The following is a 27025-nucleotide window of genomic DNA, read 5'->3' as shown; positions in this document are numbered from 1 at the left end:
TATTCTGTAAGAAACCAAATTTTTTAATAAGAAAAAAAAATGAAAAAACAAAACTTTTTTTATTGTCACATTTAATGTTTTCACCATTTTACTTCAAATCTACATTTTACAAAGTGACCAATAAGGGCCTTGTATGACCAAACGCTTACGATAAAGCCTTTTATTTCTCCAGTTCTATCTTTAGTAAGGTTTGTCTGATGTAAAACTTGGCTTTCTCACGACACCTTTGTTGAAATGAATCTGTTGGAATTTTATTCAGGAGCCACTTTAAAAACGAAAACCAAAAGTAGAAAGACACCATCCCATCTCCTAATTTTGGAATTCTTCCACAGCAAAAGTTACTTCATTGAAGTTAAACCTCAGCTTAATAAAATTTTTTGTCTTCTCCTATTACAATCCAGCTCACTCAGGAGAAAAATATTATTCTAAAAGATAACTTACATTAAACTGAACAATTTAATAGTTCATTACAAATACCTTTTGTCTTCCCATAAAATGATGATTCTTGGATACATACAAGGTTAATCCATTAAAATGCCTCGATATAGGTGAAAAGCAATCTTCAGTTTTATTGTATTGTAATGTTTACATATAAAAGTTGGAAGGAACATTCAAGTTTCAAAGTCTGCACACTGAACCTAAAAATAATAATTCGGAGTGAAACAAGCTGAGCTGTAAACTCCAGGAGGTAGAGGCCATCAGTTTGTAATATATACATATACACAGAATATTCAGTGTTCTTCGAGAAAGGAAAAAAAAAAAAATTCTATGGTGACATTTCAACACTTTCACAGCTGTTCTCACCTAAGTACACAGATAAAATATATTCCTACTACTTTCAGCTTTATTTATTTTTTTGTCTTTCCTCATGTTTGAGCCATCCAGTGCAAAAAGGGGGGAAAACAAGTCACAAAAAACAAATTATTCATAACTAAAATGTGCCAGTAAGCGCACCTTTGTACAGCAGGACTTCAAAAGAACCTTTACAAATGAGCCAGTCAATGGAATTATATACACAGATGAATAATGAAGCATGCCCAGGACTGACAAGGTAAGAAAGAAAGGAAGTCTAAGAAAAATAGATTCAATATATATATTTTTTATATATTTATATTGGGAAGGAAAACAAAAGTTCCATTCCCTCTAGTCACAGATGCACTCATTCTAGCCACAGACCTTGTCTTTACTATATCATAATAGCACATTGTTCTCCTTTAGCACAGTGCCGTTAAGACGCCACTAAGTGTCCAAATCTGATCACTAGATGACATCACCATCCTGTGGTCTTGTTCCTCTTCTTAGGAAGTACTTCATGATCGGTCTCCAGACAGACAATGTTTGTATTCCTCCTAGTTTGCTTGTATCAACACAAAAATAGGGTTTCAGGAATGGCTCAGTATAAAAAAATGCTTTGCACGTCTCTCATTAAGAATAAATAAAATTTTTAAAAACTTAAAACCGACCTCTACAAAGAAAAACAAACAAAAAAAAACCTCATTTATTACGCAAAATTTGGTGCAATCGTCAATTTGTTCTGAGCCTTAAAACTTCTTAGAATTCATAAAAATATGCAATTCTGGGTTAAATTAGTTCAAAATACAACCACTGACTTATTGGACTGAAAGCCACTAGTACACCATTTTCTCTTAAATATAATATAGATTTTACATTTAGTGGTTGATAAGTTAAATCTTAATTAAGAAAATGACAGTACAAGCATGATCAAAATTTCAGAATTGCAATTCCCAGACTCCAGTGGAAAGCTACAGGACACCTTCAGTAGTCAGTCTTCCAAACTATTCCCAAACCAGTGGAGACGGTGGCATCTCAGACGGCTGAGCAACAGTGGAACTGCAGGTGTAAAAAATAATAATAAGATTAATGACATTTAACTGTAAATATTTAAAAACTTCCAAACTTTTGCCATTTTCAGAAAAAAAAAAAAAAAGATCCAACGATGAAGTTTTACAAAAGGAAACATTCCCATGTACATGTCCTATAAAGGCTTTTGCAGGAACAGAGACTAAAACTTCAGGCATTTGGTGTGAATGCTGATCGACAGTAGGAGTACATTGAGAACATACTAAAATCTTATCAATTTCCAGGATTTCTATCTAAGGGATTATACACCTTACTATTGCCAAGTTGGGTATGAACACATTTTACTGCGTTTATCAACAGCAAAATGCCACTTTTCACATTACGCAGAAAATCCCTTTACGCATTTCATTGCCTGGCCAACGGAGACGCATTTACCCCTTACGACTCCTTGTGCGAAGAGGACCAGACAGGATGAGTGTAGATGCGGCCAGAGTACAGTAACAAGTGTCAAATTCTAAGTAACAGAGACATGGGCACCTGCAAGTATGCTGCCTCCAGACAGGCACCTAACGCCTAGCGAAACTTGTGAACACACTGAATGCGACTAAAGCCCTCCCAATTATGCCAATGTTCTAGTAATAGTACTGAGGCAATTAGGATTACAGAGAAATGCGCGCATAGGTCCGGATTTGCTCGTGAAGGGGAAGGCAACTGATTTGTTTAGTATGGTTCACGTTTACAAAACTAAAATAGTTTATACGAACATCTTCTTCTATTTTAGTGTTACATGCTCCATTCAATCTTAATTATTAATTACACTCTCCGGCTATGCACTGTAAAGCGTATGCATTGTCTACTGATTTTTGAGCATATGTTACTGTCACTGTAAGTCACATCTCCTATCGTATACGGCTACATTTTATAAGGCATGCAGAGTTGACCCCTTCCCTATAAGCAGATGGACTTTATCTACAAGCACGGCATGAAATGTCTCCTTAAGCAAGCCTTTGCTATGGCACTTCTAAGTACACTAAATAGTGGGAACCCAGGGATGAGATGCCCACCAAAGGGGAAGGGAGAGGGTTCCCTAAAATATAGGTTTAAACAAGGAAAACTCCTTTAACGTTAACCTGGTTGTAAGGGATTCATAACATCATAACAGGACGTCTACATCAAACTTGCATTTGATAGCACTCTCTCCATTACACCGCATAAACGTAATACTATGTTTAGTGGTTCTCTCCAGTATGTACCCAGGTTTCTAAACTATGATTTAGAACTCAGGGGGTCATTCAGACCCGCTCGTGAGCAGCAGTACGCTCGCAAGCGGGTCGATGTTCCCCCACTGCGCATGCGCACGACGGAGGGAGCTCCGTCGTGCGCATGCGTGAGACCCGGGGAGCGACGGGCTCCCCATTGCTCCGGGTCTCGCACCAAAGGGGGCGTGCTGTCGATGTTGATTGACAGCACGCCCCCTTTGGTGGGCGTGCCGGGGGCGTGCCTGCCAGACGGAGGCGTTCCCATGGGAACGCCTACCGTCTCAAGCCGGCCCCACTGACATCACTAGTGATGTCAGTGGGAGTGATTTTGGCTCTGATAGAGCCAAAATCACTCCAGGGCTTGCGGCAGCGAGACCCTACCGCAGGGTCTCCGTCGCAAGCCCGATGGTCGCGATGGTCAAGACCATCGCACACATCATCATGGACGCTCGCTATAGATGTGGGTGGTAACCCACAGCTATGCGAGCGTCCATGAGGACGCTCCAAAAAAAGGTAGGAGGGCCCTGATTCAGAGCGAGCGCTCTGGTCAGAGCGTTCAGCTCTGAATCAGGCCCTCAGAACATTGTTGCTTTGCAGTTTAAGGGGGGTATTTAGTACTTTAATAGACTTAAATGTCCTTCTACACAAAGTGGTTTTATGGCATTATACAGTCTACTAAAGTATGCATTGTTAGGTTTATTTAGGACAAGTCCTAATTGTTGGTCCAACAATTAGGACCTGTTATAATAGTATGCATAGTGTAAAGTGAGTACAGAGCAAGCCTTATTCAGTACTGAACCATGGCTGACAGGCCTTATTTTTTGGGTTAAACTCATCCCAGAAATGAAGATCCCCTGATCTACTCCACACAATACACTTACCTTATAAAGCTTTTAAATGCAGCAGATTGAGGGTTGATGCACAGTGGCACTCTGTTTCCTTTCTGCTGTTCCAAAATGAACTGATGGATGATTTCTAACACAGGACAAACACAAATGGTAAAAGTGCATGAGACCAATATTATGGTGCACCCCACCATATTAAACAGTAACAATTTATTCCCATTCCAACATAAGATTATTGCAAATAATGTGTGTGGTGACATACAATCAGTGGCCACTTTGTTAGGTACAACTCTCAAATACTGGATAGTTGCCCACTTTGCCCCTAAAACAACCTGAATTCTTTGTTGCAACAAGTGACTAAAAACAATTCCATGCTGACTTTTCAGTTTTTGCAGATTTGTTGGTGGACATTCATGCCGCGAGTCTCAAGTTCCACCACATCTCAGAGGTACTCTATTGGACCAATCCCTGGTGACTGTGGATGCCACTGGAGTACACAGTGTTCATGACAACAGCTTAAGATAACGTATGCTTTGTGACATGGCTATTAGAACATGGGTAGACACTTGCCATAGGGATGCATATGGTCCACAATAATACTCAGGTAGGCTGTGGCATTTAAATGCTAATCAGTTGGCATTAAGGGGCATAGTGTGTGCCAAGAACACATACCCCACACCATTACACCACCAGTCTGAACCTTTGAAAGTGTCAAAAACAAAATAAATCTATGGATTTAGGGATACATCCTCCCTTTTATCAGACATTAGCATCTGCATGTTGCAACAAGGCATGGAGATTCGCAAGACCAGGCAACATTTTTCCAATCTTCAAGTGACTAGGGTTGGCGAGCCTGTGCCCATGGTAGCCTCAGTTTCTGTTCTTAGCGGAGACTAATGGAATCCAATGTGCTTCTGTTGTTGTAGCCCATTCCCTTCAAGGTTCTATATTCTGTGCGTTCTTCTGCGTACCACTATTGTAATACATGTCAGCTAGAGCCATTCAGGCCATTCTCTTAGTAACGAGGCATTTGACACCCAGAACTGCCCCTCACTAGATGTCTTTTATCCTGCACACCGCTCTATGTAAATTGTAGAGACTGTTGTGGGTGAATATCCCAGGAAATCAGCAGCTTTTGAGACAAACATCCCATTTGGTACCAACAATCAGTCCATGGTCTAAACCCGTTTGCACACTAATAGGGGTATTCAATATAGGTGCGATAACATCGTTTTTTGCGTTAATATCACTGGTTTTAGTTTTACACCATATTCAATTTCAAAGACTTATCGCAGTTTTGAAAAGTCTTTGATAAAAAACGGTGATAACTTTTCACCATTGAATAGGTGTCGAAAAAAGTGCAGAATTAGGGTTTAGGGGTGCAGGCTTAAAAAAAATAGCCTGCACCCCTGAGATTGACATTTAAAAAAGAACTGTGTCAAAAAAAAGTTAAAAAAAAAAATAGGGACACCCCAAAAAATTAATTTAAAAATTGGGGTGCAAAAAAAAAATTGGGAAAAAATTGTTAAACAATAGAGAAATAGGTTCAGGACTATTCTGCAAGTATGCGGCAGGTGTTTTCTAGAATAGAATTATAGCGGCAGGTGCACAAATGCAGAATTTTTAAAAACTTACTTTAGGGACTTAAAAATATGATAGTACCCATTTTCATGTACCCCAAATTTGATGGGACCACTTAAAAAAACGAAAAAAATAACCTAAGTGCTCTACTGCATCACTTCTTCAATGTCGGGAAAAAAACACCTGCTGCGGCTATTTAAAGCCCCGACTTTCAATTAAAGGCTAAAACGGGGGTACCCATAGTGATCCCCCATGTTTTTACAACTTTAGGGGGGTCTTACAATTATTTTAAGGAAAAATTCGTAACTTTACGCAAATCCAACTTAGGAGTTTCCCGTTTTCGTTAATTTGATATTGAATACGGGGATAAGCGGGAGCGCGCACCATACCTTTATGCAGGAAAAAACTCCGATATGAAATGTTAACTTCGCCAGGAAAGTTGACCTTTCATATTGAATACCCCTCTAAAAGATATATCACACTATATAACGTTCCGGCGTGAATAGGAAAGCTATATCGCGCAGATCGTATAGTGTGTACGTTCAATTGTACGTGCACACTGGTCATTCATCACATCTTCCCAACTGCTGTGCAGTGCAGCAGATGGGATGATGCAATGAACGACGCCATGCTGCTAAATGAAGCATGGAACGCTATACTATGTGCGTCGTACACCAGATCGTATATGTGTACGGCACGTGTCATATGCCGTCGTTGGGTACACACATTGTATAGTGTGTACCCAACTTTAGTCACTTCGATTCCTCATTCTGGTCTTCGGTCTGAACACACAACCTAATGACCACATCTGCATGCTTTTAAACATTGAGCTACTGCCATATGATTGGCTGATTTCAGGTGTACCTAAAAGTGGACACTGATGGTAAACCATAAATAGTTTTAACTCTTAAGGCGGTATTTAATTGGTTTAGTGCGCCAGATCTCCCGTCTAAAGTGACAGGAGATTGTGGGGCGCTATTCAATTGATGCCTGTTATCGCGCCCATCGAGGTCAGGATTAGCCATGTAAAACTGCTACCCACGACCAAAGTGCTGAGCGCGATCGCAAAAACTGCCATTTGGGCGCCCAAAAAGGTTACTTTTCGATGGCGCGCCTGCGGCTGATCGCGCCCCGACAGGAGCAACAATTGAATAGCTCCTGTCGGGTGCGTAGGGGGACGAAATAATTGAATTCCACCCTTATAATACAATATTTCACATGTACATAAAATATTTACTGAAAAACATTTATTGCTCAGTTACAGTAAAAAGCTCTTTCACTATATAAAGTATGGTGGTTAACTGGTTCAGAACAAGAACATTAACATTTAGGCATAGTCCCCACTTTATATGTTAATGAGCCCAGGAGGCACTACTCACCTTTCACCTGCCGTACAGAACTAAGGTTCTTCTCAAAAGTGTCGTCAAATTTTGGATTTGTGATGGGCTCAAAATCACTGGTGTAGACCCTGCCTGTAGATGTGGAAAAACAGCATTTGCACATACAGGTGTGATATCGCAGGCGGCCTTCATCCAGGTAAGGGTGAGCCAAGGCATCTTTAGCAGATATTCGTTTTGACTGCAGTACAGGAAAACATAATTCCGCTATTATTGTTTATTTCTTTAGCGCCAATTACGCAGCACTGTACAAAAAGCACACTTATCACTCACATCAGTCCCTGACACACACACACACTACAGTACATTTTTTAGACAGCAGCCAGTTTATACCTGCCATTATGTTTTTGGACTGTGGGATGAAGCCCACGTAAACAGTGAGAACATACAAACTCCAAGAGAGATTGGGCCTAGTCAGGAATCTAAATCATTACCTTAGTGCTGTGATACAAAGCGAATGACTGTGCTGCCCAATGACCCCATGTTATGTGTACTTATTTTATTTCTGCTGGGAACACTATGAAATGATGCTAGCTCTCTTTTATACAGCGTTAATCTACTTGTCAAGTCACAGGAGCAATTTCATACTAGGCAGCTCAGCTTTTGATACGTGGGTACAGCTATACTTGCTTTAACAGCTTATAATGTAAAGCAACTGTATACACCACAAGGGGGAGCTAAATGCATAAAAATCCAGCACTAAAAGGGTTTGCATCAGACCTGACAGTTTGACACGTTCAATCTTTAATAAAAGAGAAAAAAAAATGTAGTTTCTCAAATGTCCGCATTCTAATCTTCAGCTTCTTTAAGGGAATCAGAAGATATTTACAGTCACCATATGGAGTTCTATACCTGAGGGAATTATGTCACACAACAGAGGTATTCACCACATTGCACACTGATGAGCACAAGTCTTAAAGGCAAATTTATACAGGGTAAGTCGTCCAGTGTATGATCATTTAAGACAATTATCTTGTTTCAGGGGATAGTGTATGTAGATGATACAACATAAAAACTATTTTGAGGCATGTCCCATTATCATTACTAGGTCTACTTTTAAAACAATTTTTTTCAAAAATAGTTAAAAATTGTAGAACCAAAAGGAGAGGTGCAGAAATGACCAGTGAGTATGCACAAAGGCAGCAAATGAACGCACAAGCCCAGGGGGTGAACACTGTGACTTTCTTTAATAGATTGGCTGAGAAGTTTAAATCTTGTTTTAATATTAATACAGTAAACCTGAAAGATGTTCATTTGCTGGCTAATGCAGTTATTATATATATTTGATTATTAATTCTCCAGTTAATACAACATTGCAGTGCAGAGAGAGTGGTAAGATTGAACTTGTATCTGGATAGCGAATTGTGCAGGGTTTACACTGTACATCAGATAGTAATACAGCGCTCCATATTTAAAGTTGCAAAACTCACAACATTAAACTTAAATCTTTCATTTTGACAGGTTTGGGAGAACATTGTTGACAAAACCAAACTATTTATAATGAACTTGTACTTAATGTAGACGACCGTAAATAAATAAACCAAACAAACAAGACAAAAAATAGTGACCCAGAATTAAACTGTAGGTTGTTGGAGCGCTGAAGGCTTCATAGTAATAAAGCCATCTAATAAAGAAACTTTGAATACAAAACACAATTAAAAAAATCTTTCCTATGAGTTACAGATGGACTACAGTGTCCAGAAAAAACACAAAGCGTGACTTACTGGATCAAAGACCAACATTCTGCAAAGCAGATGAACAGCTTCATGAGTCGCCTGGCTGGACAGTGTGTACAGGACAGGAAGAGATGGCTGCAAGAAAGAAGAAACACAGAAATACACCAGGGATGGAACATGACTGAGTTATGCATCAAAAGTGCTGAATTGCCTCAGATCTCATGTTATGCAAGCAGACTGAAATGACCAATTTGGGTGATAGATGCATGGAGTCAGACAGCGCTGCAGTTCTGTCTGCTCAGTTTAGTGTCATGTCAGCATAGTATCACAGTAAGAATCTGGTTTTAAAAGAAAACTGCCCTTGAAAAGAACGGCTGTTACTTTAGGCACTATTTATATTGCTGCAACCATTGTAATGTAGGTTGGTATAAGTTCTTGTTTCGGACATTTTAGCCATGGGCCACGGAAGCACCTAATGTAAGACTACAAGGTCTTTAGCGGAAAGGACAGAAATGGTTACAGCAGTAGTAAAGCCCTGGTATTACTTGTATTGCTGGGATTAGATTCACAAGCAGATCCGGAAGGCAAGGTTAGATGTGCATTGTAATAGAACATGATACCGCAAACAGATAATGAGTAAACAGATGATACATACAGTATATGGCAAGTATTTATTATGTCCTATGTTTCTAATGAGACTAAACATCACCAATATCATTGTTATTGATATATATATACCGCCAACGTACCCTATTGTGCTGTACAAAGCAGGACATGATAAAAAGCAGTACACAGAATTTCAAAGTTTACACAAGAGGAATGAGGACCCTGCACGGAGAACTCTTATACATGCATTGGGTAGCTTGCAGTTTGCAAAGCAGACATTGATCAATACGTACTACTAATACAATGGCTTTTTATATAACCAGCAAGTGAAGCATTGCTTTTAGCTGTCAGTTTAGTTTTAGGATTGATGTTTTGTGTGTGACAAGCGGATACCTTATGTCATCATACTGTACTGTTTTGCTCTTTAAAAACATAACCAGCTAGACAAATAATGCTACCACATCATGTTTCACGGATTCTTTTGCTAATGCAATGCTACAGAATATACAGGGTAGATGTTTGATGTAAATATAAATGGTGAATAACTTCCTTTAGCCTGTCCAAAAGTTAGCAATATAATACTTAAAGAACAATTACATAGGGCAGTAAAAGTTATCTCATTTTAATTTCACATATAAACTTGCTGGAACTTCTAGGCTATTATACTGCTTGCTTATAAAAAGAATAGCAGGTAGGTGTAGGATGCATGTGTAGTCTTTGGGTATTAAAAAACTATCAGAAAATCAAAAATCGTCTGCAAGGGAATGGAAATGTCAATGAAAGAAGAAAACCTTGCAAAGTAGATTTCCAGCAACGAGCATGATACTATAGAATGTGTATGTTGTTTTTATTATTATTATTATTATTATTATTATTATTATTATTATTATAAACTTGCAGAAAACAACAAGAGTGCCAAGAAAGCACAAGACCTTTCTCCAAAATCAGACCATGAAATCAGACCATGAAAGGGGTCCAGTTACATTGTGCTGGACCGTTTCATATTTTAGGTCTCCACCTCATGCCAGCTATACAGCAACGCCGGTAGCTGCACAGAAATAACTGCCTCCTATGGATACATCATTGGTAATGGACAATACTGTTACCTAACAAAGGTCACAATGCATGTTCTTCACCGGCAGCTGCAATTATTACTCAATTAAACTAGTAATTTGTTGAGTCATATACCCTCAAGTATGCTCGACATAATCTGTCAAAGTTTTAGGATAATATAACAGAACATATTTTCTTTTTAATGCAATATGTAACCTGTTTTCAATTTTTTTTGATCATCTCCCTTCTAGGAGATCACAGGAGGAAGGATCCAAGTGGCAGGGGCTAGGGAGGGGGGATGACATGATTTTTGTCATCATGGTCCCACTCCCTGCTGCAGTGATGGCTGGGCCAAGATGATGCAGTTCTCCGCCAACTGTGTTATCACATCCCCTGGGTGCCTGTTTCACTAGGGAAGTTGGCGGAATGTAGGAGTACACTGCTCTCCATGGAGTGGGGAATATGTTTATAGAGTATACACAGTGATCTACAGGAGAGGTCTACAGAACTCGGTATATTCTCCAACACAAACGTGAAGTCTTCCCTGTAAGCTACTCTCCCACCCCTTTCCACTATTTCCAGAATTATTTTTGACCTGATTCACAGCTTTGTGCCAAAACTTGTGTTTACTGATAACACCATTGTACATGAAGCATCTGCCCAACTAATTAACCCAGGAACAATTGTGTGTACATTCAGCACAAAGCAGATGTACTTTGTCTTCTCAACAAATTGCGGATATCAACTGAAACCAGGACCTTTTACCGCTGGTCATCCACCTCCACCAAAATCAATGCATCTAATGCTAGCTGACCTTCACAGAGGTCTTGGCTGCCAACTGTGAAAGACGCATTATACACTGAAAAACGGTGGCTGTCCATTAGTGTTTTTATTGTGGGTGTTAAAATACAGCAGCTATTTACTTGCTGGAAAAGTTATCGTTCCTGCAACATCTTCGGTAACATCACTGGAGACACCCACTGATCTTTTTGTATTTTTCTTTGCTGTAAACCTTATATTAAAAACTGTCTGATGTAACCATTTACTATATCTGAAAAACCTAAGTACAATAAGTTAAGAAACGTTGTAGAGCATCATAATTGCTCTTTATATTCTTATCGGATATTTCTGAGCCCTTTGCTCCTTCTACAGGTTTTATGCCTTTGTTATAGCTCTGTGCAGCCATAATATACCAGTTCAATTTGAAAGTATAATAGACTTTGTTCTTTTCATTGGCTTCAATAATCTGCTAAAGTAACAGACCATTCCTGCGTCCCAGAGAAAGCAACGGCTTTATTGAATTCCTACTTTCTTGTGCTTACTGATTAAATTGTAGGCATCGCTCTCCTGGACGTCAGGTTTCCTGCTCTAATGGCTTCTGTGAACGTATTCCTTTACTAAAGGTTTGTCCTGTATTCAGCACTCAGCAGCACTAACAGATGGCATCTGTGGCTTAAGGGTTGGTAATACTCAGATTTTCTTTGCCTGCTGGGAAATGGATTTCTCTTTTTCCAACCCGTAACTATGTTTTTGTTTGCAGAGTGACCCACGTTCGGCCTATGACAAGGCTTCTGGTTACTGAGCCGGGATATTGTCGTTTGGGCATGGTGCCAAATTGATGTCCTGCATTATCTGTCCTGTCTGAGTATTAATGGAATCAGATCACTATAAATGAAAGTGACAGCACGGTGCATTCCACAGAGAGACACATCTAGGTCAGCTTAAAAAAACAACAACATTATAATAATACTTAGCACCCCTATATACAAGCTGCCATGGTCTCTCTCCGGATCTATTATCATGAACAAGAAAATCTAGTTATCCTAAATTCGACACAGAATTGTTTGCTAAATGTCCATTTCCTGACCCTAAGTAAAGGCTCTTGTAATCTCTGCAACCAAAAGCCACTTTCGTCAAGCAAACTAACATTTTTCAGACCAGATCCAAGAGGTATGAAATCACTGATTATTCTAAACTAAATAATAGCAAGTATGGGAATCGGGATGAAAGTGCTTTTGAAGTGGTTGTGTGAAAACGCCTTTAAAAGCTTGAACGTTGGAAAAGATTCTAATAGAAGCCATTAGCCAGCTTGGCATAGAAATACACAGCTCCGGCCTTGTCATGCAATAACCTGCTTTTTAAACAGATGTTGATTGCTCAAGTTAATTATATATATTAAAAAAAAAAGAAGTGCAAAACAGGGATGGAAACATTGATCATACTATTAAACACTAAAATATGCACATCTATATTATAGCTATGTTTGGAAATGTAAAATTTATTAACTGTAGCCAGATCGTTCTGATGGTATTTAACGGCTTGTTCACACCGCATTGATACATTGTGGAATGAACAGTATATGTGACCATATAGCTCCATTAGAGACTCAGATTAGATTAGTTTGGATTTTCCTGCCAAATTCAGATTTTTCCCGCCAAAAGTCGGGTCTCAAAGAGGCAAAACGTCATCTTTCATGGACAAGCATCATCTTTCATGGACTTTTGTCCAGGAAAGATGATGGTTTGCCTCTTTATGAGACCCGATTTTTGAAGGGAAAACTCTGAATTTGGCGGGAAAATCAAAACTAATCTGAGCCTGCACATCTGTAATTCAGATATGAATTACACTTTTGGTATGTTACCTCTTATGAAACGACCCACGTGATAGGTCGAGAAACGCGTCAGTTGACTGTGACGCACACACTGAGCAGCAAACACATCACAGCAGCAACACGTAACTTTGTTTGTCCCCTATCTGTTGGGAGCTACAGGCTTTCTGCTGCAGGTGAGAACATAGTCAGTCCTTATCCCCCCAGCAGTGACACACGAAATGACCGGGACGCAGGGAGTCAGCTCCATCCACCATCACTCCACCTTCTTCGCGGCTGGCCACCGCTGACTGGGGAGCCAGTTTCTAGCGTGCTCCAGGGGCGTATCTACCCATTGGCCAGGATGGCACTCGCAGGGGCGCCGACTAAAGGGGGGGCGTCATCCGGCAGTGCCTCCAGTAGCCAAGGGGTGGACAAGTCCCCCGGCCCCACAAGTGTAGGGCAGACCACAGTGATAGCGGTCTGCCCTACACTGTTTACAAACACACAACCACCAGCGGCGGCTGTGTGTTTGTAATAGCAGCCAGCTAATGAGAGACAGACAGACTCTCATTTGCTGCTGCGTCATCCGCGGAGAGAGCCGGCTGGAGCTCACTAAATGAGCTCCGTGTGCCGGCTTCCCCCGCAGCATGTGATGGGAGAGACGTCATACGTCATGACGTCTCTCCCATGCAGGAGAAGAGCGGCCTGGACTCAGAGCAGACAGCGGCGGTCGCGTCAGGAGTGGGGATCAGGTAAGCTGAATTTTTTTTTGTTCTTTGTGTGTGTAAGCCTGGAACTACAGGGGGGGCACTGAAATAGGAGGTGGCAGCTACTGGGGGCACTTTATGTGGGGGTGCCCGTTACTGGGGGGCACTGTATAGGAGCGGCCACTACTGGGGGCAATTTATGGGGTGGCCACTACTGGGAGCACTGTATAGGGGTGGCCACTACTGGGGACAATTTAGGGGGTGGGTGGCCACTACTGGGGGCACTGTATAGGGGTGGCCAATACTGGGGGCAATTTAGGGGGGTGGCCACTACTGGGGGCACTATATAGGGGGGACTACTACTGGGGGCACTGTATAGGGGGGGACTACTACTGGGGGCACTGTATGGGGGGGGACTACTACTGGGGGCACTGTATAGTGGGGGCTACTACTGGGAGCAATGCAGCATAGGGGTGATTACTACTGGGGGATTACTGTTGAGAGCACTGCATAGAAGGGGGGGGGTGGGAGGCACCAATCCATTACATTGCCTGGGGCGCTTGGATCACTAGATACACCCCTGGCATGCTCCAATCACTAAAGGAGCCTCACTAGGAGTACACTGATACAGTTAAGTGCTGCATTGACTTTTTAACTGCACTATTGGGGCTTAACATGAAATGCCTTATCTACTAACAGCCTCTCATATAGAGACCAACTAAAGGATTACCATTTGCTGTAATTTTACTTAACTCAAGGTCTGCTGACTGCTGTTACTAACAGTCCATTGACTGTTTGCATTGTGGCTCGATAACATTAACCATATGTCTGCTGGCTGCTATTGACTGACTGCTTCTATGTGACTACTTGCTTTATGAAGCTTATAGTATTAACTTAATTATTATAGCCATCTCTTTAATTCTGATACACCTGGGTTTGTGCACAGATTTGCTATTTATTAATATAGTGTATACGAGTTACATTAATTGTTTTATCTATTTTTACTGAATAAAACAGATTTGAAGTCATATTGATTAAAAAACCTTTTCTGAAACCCAGCGCTCTTGTTTTTTTCCATTTTAGGCTATAATTTTGGTATGTTGTATATATTTAGGACATATTGGAACCCATGACCATATCCTGACCATTTTACACTGCAGTGTCCAGGGTTGCCGACAGCTCTCTTGGGCCCAGGTACTGGAAGGGGGTATGGCCAACTCGGGGAGGTGTGGCCATTACCCCTTCTTTCTAGAAAGAAAAAAAATTAGAGATATGGTAGACACCTAGATAACTCCTTTTCTTTGAGGTCCATAGGGTCCACATGGATACCATGGGGATATTATTGTTGGAAGACCAGGCACCAAATAGTTAAAGCTTCTGCTCCCAGAATGCTCCGGGTCCTTCCCCATATATACCCCGCCCCTAGCCATAGGACTTCAGTTTAGTTAACAAGCCTCAAGGCAGGAGAATCAAAAGAGGAGAAGGAAGAACAATCGTACACCAAAAACACTCTTACATAAGATGAGGGAATCTGTGACGGAAAGAATATAACCCAATGAAGCCAGGTGAGTCTACCATAACTCTAACTTTCTTCTTCGGCGTCCATAGGAATTCACAGGGATACCATGGGGATGTCCTAAAGCAGTTCCCCTAGGGTGGGGGACGCTCCTGAGCAGAAAGGAGAACTCGTCGCCCAAAGGAAGCATCCGGAGAGGCAAAAGTATCAAAGGCATAAAACCTAAGAAAGGTGTGGACAGAAGACCACATGGCTGCCTAGCACAATTTCTCAGCAGAGGCACCACAGCTAAATACCCATGATGGCACTACAGACAGAGTAGAATGTGCTGTCCCTGTGCTTGAGACAGGGAGATCAGCCTGTGTGTACACCTGGGAGATAGTCATGCGTAGCCATCTCGCCAGAGTCTGCTTATTAGCTGGCCATCCTTGTTTGTGAAAACCATATAATACAAAAAGAGCATCTGATTTTCTAACAGTTTGTACGCTCCACATAAATACAGAGAGCACGAACTGCATCCAGGGAGGCTTCACCTACAGAAAGGCCTGGAGCCTGAAAAGCTGGAAAAATTTCTTCATTCACATGAAAATGGGACACTACCTTAGGAGGGTAACCTTCCCTTGTATGAAGAACAGCTTTATCCTGATGAAAAATAAAAAATGGGAAACTACAAGAGAGCACTGCCAAATCAGAGACTCTGCAAGCAGAAGAAACAGCAAGCAGAAAAAGTGTCTCTGCTGTTAACCACTTCAAATCCACAGATTCTAAAGGTTTAAATTGGGAAGTTTGTAGTCCCTTAAGAACCAAAGACAAATCCCATGGTGCTACCGGTGGAACAAAAGGAGGCTGAACTCGCAAAGCTCCTTGGGAAAAAATTCTAACATCTGGTATTGAAGCAATCATCTTCTGGAACCAGACTAACAGTGCAGAAACCTGCACTTTCAAAGTGGCCAGGCGTAGACCTTTGTCTAATCCTGCCGGAAGAAAAGCCAGTAACCCTGGAAATTCTGAATATCTTAGGATCATACTTTCTATGGGAACACCATTGACTAAAAGAATACCAAACTTTTACGGTGCATACACACGTAATGATTTTTTGAACATTTAACTATAACGACGTCGTCATCGTTCAATCGTTGAAAATAATCGTTCAGTTTCTGAGTTATAACGATGAACGATTATCGTTCATGCGCGTTCCCGTTTGTAGTTTATTCTGACTGACCAACTCAACGATATTCATTAAGGGAAGTTACAAAATTCGTTGGTAGTTCAAAAAATTGTTCATTACACTTTAAAAAATCTGACAGAAAATCTGAGAGAAAATCGTTCATAAAATTGTTGGTTAACAAAATTGTTACTTGTGTATGCACCTTCCTAGATTAGGGCATGGAAACCTACCTCTGCCCTTATCGTTTGAATTACAGAACTGGAAAAACCTTTCACTCTTAGAATGGAAAATTCAAGAGCCACGCCATCAAAGCCAGACGAGGTAAGTCCGAGGTAAGACCCTGCGTTAGCAGATCCTGCCATAGAGGAAGAGGGTATGGACTGTCTATGGTGAACCAATGACATCTGGGCCAAGCCATAGCCACCAGTATTACCATTCCGCATTCCTGCTTTACTTTTCTGAGAACTCTTGGAAGTAGAGAAATTGGAGGAGAGAGATACGCCAGCTTGAAGTCCCATCTTACTGCCAGTGCATCCATGAAGGCTGCTGATGGGTCTCTGGACCCGTACCTGGGGACTTTGTGGTTGTGGCGTGATGCCATGAGATCTATCTCCGGTAGACCCAGGAGCTGACACTACCAGTTGGAGAGACCACTCCCCGGCGTGTATGTCCTGGCGACTTAGGAAGTCTGCTTCCCAATTCAGTACTCCCGGTATGAATATTGCCGAGATGGCCGGAAGATAACGTTCTGCCCAAATTAGAACCTTTGTTACTTCCTACATGGCTGCATAACTTCTTGTGCCTCCATTATGATTGAGGTAGGCCACTGTAGTCGCATTGTCGGACTGGATCTGGACCAGCCTGCCCTGGAGCAGGTCCTGTGCCACGACAAGAGCTCTGTATACTGCTCGCAGTTCCAGAATGTTTATTGGCAAATGACTTTCTTGATTTGTCCATCTTCCCTGAAAGTAATGAAGACCTGTCACTGCACCCCATACGCGAAGGCTGGTGTCCGTGGTGAGAAGCACCCAATTTGGAATCCAGAACGGACACCCTTTGTTTAGATGATCCTTTCTCAGCCACCACAGGAGGGAGTGACGATCCTCTGAGACCAGTGGTGTCAAACTTGGGCCCTCCAGCTGCTGTGGGAGTACATATCCCAGCATGCCCTGCCACAGTTTTATCATGCACTAATAGCAAAACTCTGGCAGTGCAAGCTGGGATGTGTAGTTCCAGTGCAGCTGAAGGGCCCGAGTTTGACACCACTGCTCTGAGACTTTATTAGATGCTGTCCGTTCCACCTGGAGAGAATCAATCTTTGTAGAGGCCTGGAGCATACCCCACCATGTTGAAGGTGGATACCATTGATCACAGGACCTGCATTGCTAAGAGAATGGATACCCTTCGCTTGTGTAGCAGCTTGCGTAATCGCAATGATAGATCCGCAATCTTGTCCTCTGGCAGAAACACCCTTTGTGCCCGAGAATCCAGAAACGCTTCCAAATGTACCATCTGCTGTGTTGAAGAAAGTGACGATTTCTTCCAATTGATTATCATGTCGTGCCTTTGTAGGCAGGCTATGGTCATATGAAGATGGTTTTGTAACATAACCGGAGTCTGCGCCAATATCAGAAAGTCGTCCAGACAGGGTAGAATTCTAAACCCCTGATGCCTGAGATAGGCCGTCATGACTGCTATTATTTTGGTAATTATCCAGGGAGCCGAATAGAGGCCAAAGGGTAGAGACTGAAATTGGTAATGTTACTGAAAGACAGCAAACCGTAAGAATTGTTGGTGGAATGGTATATAAGAACATGCAGATATGCATCCTGAATGTCCAGGGAAACATATAATCCCCCGGCTCCATTGCCAAAATAATTGACCGAAGAGTTTCCATACGAAACTTGGGTACATGGATAAACCTGTTGAGTGATTTTAGATTTAATATAGGGTGATAAGCCCCATTCGGTTTCTGAAACAGACTGGTATACTAACCCTTTCCTTGTTGAGACATAGGAACTGGGACTATTACCCCTGTAGCAGGAAGTGAATGACTCCCTGAAAAGCTAAGGCCTTGTCCGCATCTGATGAGAGATCTGTGCAAAAAAACTTCTGGGGAGGATGCCTCTTGAAAGTGAAGGCATACCCTGAGAGACCACTTCTTGGACCCATGCATCTGTTGTTTGATGTCAACAATCCACAAACTGAAGAAGTCGGCCTCCCACCCTGGGATCCCCCAGGAGGAGGCCCGCTCCATCAGGCCGAGGGCTTGTTGCCCGGCTTAGAAGCTGGACGTCTTGCCGAGCCAGACCTCTTAGTTTGTCGCTTGGACTTGCAAAAACTAGTTGGCCTAGAGGAAAACTGTTCTCTTGCTCGTCCCTGAGGATAGAAAGACTGAAAGGAAAACTGCCTAGATTTAGTATTTGACTTAGATGGCAGACCTGCAGATTTTTAAGCCGCCAGAGTAGTGATTATATTATCCAACTCTCCTCCAAAATGTACCTTTCCATAGAAAGGTAAGACTTCCAGCGCCCTCTTTAATACCCTATCAGCTTTCCAAGATCTTAACCAAAGGGCCTTGCGTGCCACTATGGATGCTGCTTATGCCCTAGAAGCTAAAATTCCAGCATACACTGCAGCCCCTGCCAGATATGAAGCAGCTTCCTGTATGTGGGAGATATTAATCATCTGTTCTCTGGTAGAATTTGGTAGTGAATCTTCAACAGCCTTGGCTACCCAGGCTCAAGCCATAGCTGGACGAGCAACCACTCCAGATGATGAAAATATTGCTTTAAGACTGGTTTCAATCTTTTTACCGGTGGAATCCTTCAGCGAAGACGCTGATGGAATAGGCAATGTAGCATTTCTGATTAAATGTGTTACATGAGCATCCACAGTAGGAGATACCTCCCACTTCGTACATACAGAATGATGTTATGCTTGTATTCACATAAAATCGTTTAATCAGGGTTACCCCATGCCTCCTCAATAAGCTCTGTAAGCTGTTTAGATACAGGGAACTCCATTTTGACCACCTTCTGGTAGTGATTAAACATTGGAGCCTTCTTACTATGAGCTGGTTCATCATCCTGAATATCTAACCGCCCTCACCAAAGGAGAAACATCCGTGGATGGATGATCCTCCTCCCCAGAACTAGATCCTGGAGAGGAACCCTGTGCATCATCTGATTCCCCTGATGATGCGTCTGAATCCATTTGTTGGGCAGACTGATCGAAAGATAACTTGCACTCAGGTCACTATCGGTCTGTTATCAACATCAGATGGTGCCATACTCGGACTAGAATGGCCATAAACATCCTTCCATGAAGGATGCATAAGAGGTGCAAACATAGCGTACTGTGGACACCCCATCCCAGGAGGCATCGTGGGAGCAGCCATACGATCCACAACCTTCATCATAACCTGGGAAAAAGAGGAAACCCAAGATTCTCTTGCCCAGAGAAACTGGACTGGTAAGATGGCTCTTTATAATAGACAACACACAAACCATCCTTTACCTTCTGAGAGGACACATAAGCCGTACAGGATTTATATGGGATCAGCACATACTGCTCCCCCTCCTGTTTCCCTTTATCTTTTGACATGTTCAAAGTAAAGGCAATAATTGCAATGTTATGTGACAGCCTTTGCAATATCTTAATGAATGTGAAGTACTCAAAGAAACCTCCACCCCAAGAGGATGGAGAGAAAACAGTAATAGTTACAATTGACAGACATAGAAATAAAAGACGGTGTCAATCAGCAGCTAGCAAACAGTCACAAGCAATGCATATGTAATATAATTAATCATCTCTAAATCAACTACAGTAACGCAAAGGAATGGTAGGACATAGAGCACCATATACCTTAACCACGGGAGAGGTGTACAGGGAGACTGACCCAGACCCTCCTGAGACCAACAGCTACAAGGCGCACTGAGCGTGGACTGTGAGCATCTCATATACACGTGGAGGTTAGGCGGTGCAACCCAGATGTGCAAAACCCTACGTAGGAACTGCGTCTGGGTCAGGGGAGGAGCTGCTGAGGGAGCGCCTACCTCCCTTAAGCTGTGTTAACTAGCCGGGTATGCTGGCCTCGTGGCAACAGATAGCGATTGCTGCCGATCCCCGGCGTCAGATGATAAGGCCCCGGCTGGTGTAGTGAGGACGCGGAGAATCCCGGGCCCTGACAGCAGCGGCTTCTGGTGCGTGTCTGACACCAGAGGAAAGGACTGCTGAGCGCGATTCCTCGTAAGCGAGATATTGCCTTACTTGACATCTCCGAACATCGGGTGCAGTCCAGGTTGCAGAATTGCTGCTAGCTAAGCTCAGCCTCGACCCGCCGAAATCACCAGCGCAATTACTGATGTTGCGGCCCGGCGGACGTAGATGGAGCCGCAGTACGTGCATTTTAATTCAAACGCTTAGTACTGCCAACTCAGAAAAACATAAAATAAAACAAAATAAAAGCTTAGGACTGCACTAAGCTTTTACAAAGATTAGTCTTGATCCTGCCGCACCAAACGAACAACTGAAGTCCTATGGCTAGGGGCAGGGTATATATGGGGAAGGACCCGGAGCATTCTCGGAGCAGAAGCTTTAACTGTTTGGTGCCTGGTCTTATAACCCATAATATCCCTGTGGATCCCTATGGACCCCGAAGAGAAATACAATAGGTTCGCTGGTGTCCAAGGAATGGAGAGCAAGTGCGATTGCTCCCCCGCACATCATGCACGGAGAGAAAGGATTGGCTGCTGCTGTGTGTGTTGGGCTGGGGAAAGAGGCTTCTCTTTCTCACTGCCCAAAATACTGCATCCTGTTGCAGTACCGGGCCCCTCCAGCAGGACATGCCTCCCTTCCACCCCACTCTCCCGGCATCTCTGGCAGTGTCTGATACAAAGTATACCTAATAATGTAGTGTAAGTAAAAAGCAAACTGCTCACGATTTAGAAGGTGCTTGCTACCACGAGTGTATTTTCCACGATTTTAGGATCATGCCAATTACGCCATCTGTCATACTGATTGTTCATACTTAAGGGCTGATTTTGACATGGGAGCAAAGCAAAAAGAGCAAGTGTACACCGTGGGCCTAATTAAGGGTTACACACAAGTCGGCCGCATCGCGTGTTTGAATATGGAAGATCCACATTTATTTCCAGAGTTGCCTGCACTGCCCCATATTCATCTGCTTTTGAAAAAAGTCTTCATCACTACGGGCTTGATTCTGAGTAGGGAGTAAAGTTAAAAAAAAAAAAAAAAAAAGCAAGTAACTATGCACCTGGAACAAACCATGTTACAATGCAAAAGGTGCAAATACATTTTTTGTTTTGCATGCAGGATAATACTGGCTGCTTTTGCATGTAGCCCACAAATGCCATACAGCTTTATTTTTACATTGCAAATTAGATTTAAGTTTGGACACACCCCTCTCAAATCCGAATCTCTCTGCACATTTCACATTTGACCCACCTGCAGTCTAGTTTTACTCCTAACTCAGAATCAGCCCTTTAAGCTGCAACATTAAAATGTGAAGCATCATTTAAACACTTAACTAGCATGGTCGCATGGAAATTACATGCGACCACGCCAGAACGTTCCGTACCCCGGCTTTAACAGAGGAGATCCATTCTGCACAAGTGCAGAATGGACCTCCTCTGTTTCACCGGATGCGTAGCGGCAGTCTATGATCGCTGGAGTTATCTAAAACATTTTTTTAACACACAAACTAATATATATATATATATATATATAAATACATATATATAGTGTGACACATGGGGAGGGGTGGGGATTAAATTGGGCACCCACTGTCCCTGGGGTTTAGGTACCTGTGGCAGAGCCCACACCCTATCATAACTAGGAGGGTGAGTGTTGCTATTGCTGGGGATCCTTTGACACTGGGGGAGCTATTTTGGATGTGGGGTGGGGCATTAAATTACAATGGGGGCCTATGGACCAGGAGGTTGGGGTGGAATGCAAAACATCCCCTAGGTAATTTTTTAATAAAATATTTAAATATGTACTTTTTAAACTTAATTAAACAAAGAAAAAAACAACAATTTCTATAAGGTTTGACGGGAAAAAAAAAATTGTCAGTTAAAAAAGAAATATTTATTGCCTGGATAAAAGTAATGTTAGGAGTGTAAACTATGCCATTAAAATTAGTGTTCTCTATTTTAAGACATGAAAAGAACTGTGATGTGTACAAGGCCTAAAAACAAACCCACCCACTATTTTAGCATGGATAATAACAAGCATGACTGTGTTAAATTGGTCATATATGGCAGTACTATCTAACTTTATCAGCAGTTACATTGAGCCCAGTCGCAGTGCAAATGATTTACCAACATTTTCTGGACTTTACATTTTTGGGTCAATTTGTCAAAGCCTGCTGATATCAAATGTGAAGTGTGGGGCGGAAATAAACAGCTGCTGCCATCGATGCCTCCCAGGAGCAGCTTTAAGACAATAGTAAAACTCCAGCGGTGAGTAAAAATCATGAACAATTACACACGGTCTCAAAGGGGATTAATATGACCTCTGGTAATTAATCCTCAATATGACATATTGTACTTTCAAGTAACTATTGCAGCTGCACTGCAGAGGGTGGGTGGGTGGAGTAGACAGTTAATAATAAAGGTACCTTTGCTTGTACCTTTTACATCTGTCCTGGGCAATTTTCCAAGTCACATTTATTTCCTAAACGTCTGCTTTCTGTGTGTGCCACTCTCCCTTCTACATGATGGAATGTGATAATTCTTCATGATCAGCTGTACTGGTTATTATTTATAGATTACAAAGGGTTTTTAAAATCATATGTCATTATTATCAAATAACTTACCGACTTCCCCATGTTCACATTACATGTAGTGCTGCATAATAAAACATGTGCCATATGGTTATGAGATCTATATATATTTTTTTTTAGTAAATCTTAAAAAGAAAAAAGCACTGAAAACACAAGGGCCTCTGCCGGCGAAATCCGGTTTTCGCCTACATTGCCAGTTTGGAGGCGAAAACATTTTGCACACGTGGCCCGCTATATCCCCGTATTCAATTTGAAAGTAGGCAAAATCGGGAACAGGCGAAATTTGTGATTGGCGAAAGAAAACTGGATTTTTCTGGAAATAATTGTAGGACCCTCCTAAAGATGTCCAGACCAGGGGGATCACTATGGGTACCCCCGTTTTTGCCTGCAAAAGAAAGTCGGGTTTTTAAATAGCCGCGGCAGGTTTTTTTTCTCCCGACTTTGAAGAAGTGATGCAGAAGAGCACTTAGCTTTTTTTTTTTATGCCTTTCATCACGTACCTGGGTCTGTAGTTGCTCGCATACACTGGATATATACGTTCCAGAGAGGGACTGATAAAGGGTACTAGGAGATATACGTGGAGGAAGATATACTACAGGCTATTAAATTAGCATTATCTGATACACAGCCTCTACATACAATCATGTCATTGATTTAAGGGAATACTACACTATATATATTCTCTCCCTCACAAGCTTGTTTAAGCTCTATACAAGGTTATCCAGCCGACGACATCCCATTTAATCCATCCAGTGTGGACTACTCATTTCTGGATTTCAGATAAGCATAAAAGATTTTCATTTTGGTACGCACATTCATTTTTATGAGCACTGGTTATTTTACATAAAATACTACACTATCAGGCGCATGTCTTCTTAACCTCAATATTTACTGTGCGCCGTCCCTATACATCTTTCACACACACACACTTTATATATATATACACTAAATCCGAAGCCCGCACTCACATCACCAACTTCACGTGCAAATGTTGGGGTGCAATCCTCAAGCCAAAAAAATGGTCAATTATACATCCAATCGTATTCCCCAATTTAGGAAATAACAGAGGACACTCACCAGAGTAAAAGTTCACGCTATTTTAATCAACACTGCCAAGTATTTTGTCGACATTTCAACTTTCCTCAAGACTCCAGCAACATCATAAGCATCATCCTTATGCAAGTGTTCACATCACCAGACAGTATACAATAATGTGATAAACAACCTCTATTTATACCCAAACCAATCAACCCCAATGCAACTCACCATCAGAGCATACTGTTTAACCTGATGCGGGACAGCCGCGAAACCGGAAGTCACATGACACAAACCGGAAGTTACGTCACTCACCGCTGGGTAACCTAGCAACAGTTCCTGCAACAGAAGCTAGCGGACATCGCGAGTGTGAATAACACTCTCCAACTACAATAATGACCGCAGTGACTCGGAGCTAAACAATACCGATGCCACTGCTGTACTGTTATGGCACATCCAAATGAGCGAGTGATATAATCAACACAGCTATATCTAAGGAGAAGAGGGGGCGGAGCTATGTCCGACTGATGGATGCCACGTCTTCTGTTTACATCACGTGGTACACTACATGCTGTCAGATATACACAGGCTGTCAAACCTACCTATCACATACTATATTGCAACCCTATGTGGTAAAGAGTCCGAGTTACATCAGAGATACGGGGGATTTTTTTGAAAAATTGAATGAAGTTGATGAGCTCTCCATTGATAGCTTTCTGGTTACAATGGATGTGTGCTCATTATATACCATAATCCCCCATATAGATGGACTTCGAGCTCTACGAAATACATTAACTGGGGCTAACTTGACGGGGAGTGTGATGAATCATCCACCAATTGAATTTCTATTAGAGACAGAATTGGTATTAGGTAATAATTTTTTCATATACGGAAAAGATTATTACCTACAACGTTCCGGGACGGCGATGGGATCTAGTCTCGCACCGGCGTATGCGAACATCTATATGACCGAGTACGAGACGAGACATATATTTCCGCCGTTCTGGACACAAATTACATTTTTTAAACGGTTTATAGACAATATTTTCTTGATTTGGAGCGGCACACAGGAAAGCTTTCTAGATATGATGACCCAGCTTAATAGGTTGGATAATCCTGTCCGTTTTACATATCAGATTGATAATAGTAAAATCAATTTTCTTGATTTAACAATCTATAAGGATGGTGCAAAGATTGGCACCACTCTCTACAAGAAAGAAACGGACCGAAATACATTTCTACAGGCTTCCAGCTTTCACCCTACTCATTTGAAAAATAGTCTACCCATTTCACAGTTCCTCCGAGTACTTAGGAACAATACCGATAGCAACAATACTGAGCAGCAGTTGACCGAGATGACAACAAGGTTTCTTGAATGCGGATATAACAAAAAGACTATTCAGAGGTGCCTAAAAACTGCCAGAGCACGCTATAAATATGGTAAAAACTTACCTGGAATTCCAAAGAGTGATTCACGTATGGTCTATGTTAGTACATATGATACCAAATCTAACTTGGTTACAAAAAAGCATCAAAAAACACTGGCCGATATTATCAACGTATCCTGCTTTGAAGAATATAGGCAAGGTCCCACCCACTAATGGCTTATAGTAGAGGACCTAATTTAAAGCAGATGCTCCTAAGATCAATGGCAAGACCAACACCAGACACCTCATAAACATGGCTACGCAGTCAGAAACCTGGGTGCTTTAAATGCACGGGATGTGTCACGTGTGGGGCTATGCAGACCGGCCCATATTTCCCACATCCTTTGACGGGACGAAAATTGTGGATTAAATATAAACTTTTATGCACAATGGATCAGGTCATATATGTGCTTTCTTGCCCGTGTGGCCTGTGTTACGTGGGAATGACCACCAGATGCTTCCGTGAAAGAATGGCCAACCACAGATTATCGATTCGTCAAGCATTGAATACTGGTATCTCGGATAAACCTGTTGCTATACACTTTATGAAATTATGTCATGAAGTTGCTACACTGAAGTGTCGACTAATTGATTGGGTGCCCCCCCCCCCCCGGTTAGGAGTGGTGATAGGGCATTAAAACTAAGGAAGCTTGAGAGTTGGTGGATAAATAAGCTGGGAACTATGACCCCGAGAGGTCTTAATGAATCGAATCCTTTGAATATATTTTTGAAATAAATATGGTATTTAAACAATAGGGGTCATCTATCTTGACAAAAAACCTCAGCATGTTTGTATTACATTTATTATTATATTGTTGCTTTGATATTCTTTGATGTATTGTTTTTAATGTATACCTCTATTTGTACCCAAATCCGTCTTGCTATAATGCTATGCGGTTAGTTAACCAGTATATACCGATGCTGTATGAGATTCTCTATGTATTATGGCTCTCTGTATGTGATAGGTAGGTTTGACAGCCTGTGTATATCTGACAGCATGTAGTGTACCACGTGATGTAAACAGAAGACGTGGCATCCATCAGTCGGACATAGCTCCGCCCCCTCTTCTCCTTAGATATAGCTGTGTTGATTATATCACCCACTCATTTGGATGTGCCATAACGGTACAGCAGTGGCATCGGTACTGTTTAGCTCCAAGTCACTGCGGTCATTATTGTAGTTGGAGAGTGTTATTCACACTCACGATGTCCGCTAGCTTCTGTTGCAGGAACTGTTGCTAGGTTACCCAGCGGTGAGTGACGTAACTTCCGGTTTGTGTAATGTGACTTCCAGTTTCGCGGCTGTCCCGCATCAGGTTAAACAGTATGCTCTGATGGTGAGTTGCATTGGGGTTGATTGGTTTGGGTATAAATAGAGGTTGTTTATCACATTATTGTATACTGTCTGGTGATGTGAACATAAGGATGATGCTTATGATGTTGCTGGAGTCTTGAGGAAAGTCCTTCGGGACTGAAACATCGACAAAATACTTGGCAGTGTTGATGAAAATAGCGTGAACTTTTACTCTGGTGAGTG

At 41.9% G+C, this 27025-nt stretch overlaps 1 protein-coding gene across 1 annotated transcript in view; it reads right to left on the bottom strand.

Moving 5' to 3' along the window:
- Positions 1–40: 40 nt before the first annotated feature.
- The window catches only part of NLK (nemo like kinase), a 182327-nt gene continuing 155342 nt past the window's right edge, over positions 41–27025 (bottom strand). Inside the window, exons 8-11 of the mRNA XM_088449462.1 lie at positions 8628–8714; positions 6886–7084; positions 3962–4055; positions 41–1851 (exon numbers count right to left, since the gene is read on the bottom strand). Of these exons, the coding sequence (XP_088305588.1) occupies positions 1797–1851; positions 3962–4055; positions 6886–7084; positions 8628–8714 (435 nt within the window). The 3' untranslated portion in view covers positions 41–1796. The remainder of the gene's footprint in view (positions 1852–3961; positions 4056–6885; positions 7085–8627; positions 8715–27025) is intronic.

The sequence above is a fragment of the Taudactylus pleione genome, unplaced genomic scaffold, assembly GCF_031769625.1.
Source record: "Taudactylus pleione unplaced genomic scaffold, aTauple2 ptg000485l, whole genome shotgun sequence".
Lineage (NCBI taxonomy): Eukaryota > Metazoa > Chordata > Amphibia > Anura > Myobatrachidae > Taudactylus > Taudactylus pleione.
Note: the sequence above shows the minus strand (reverse complement) of the source record. Positions and strands in the feature narration are given on the sequence as shown.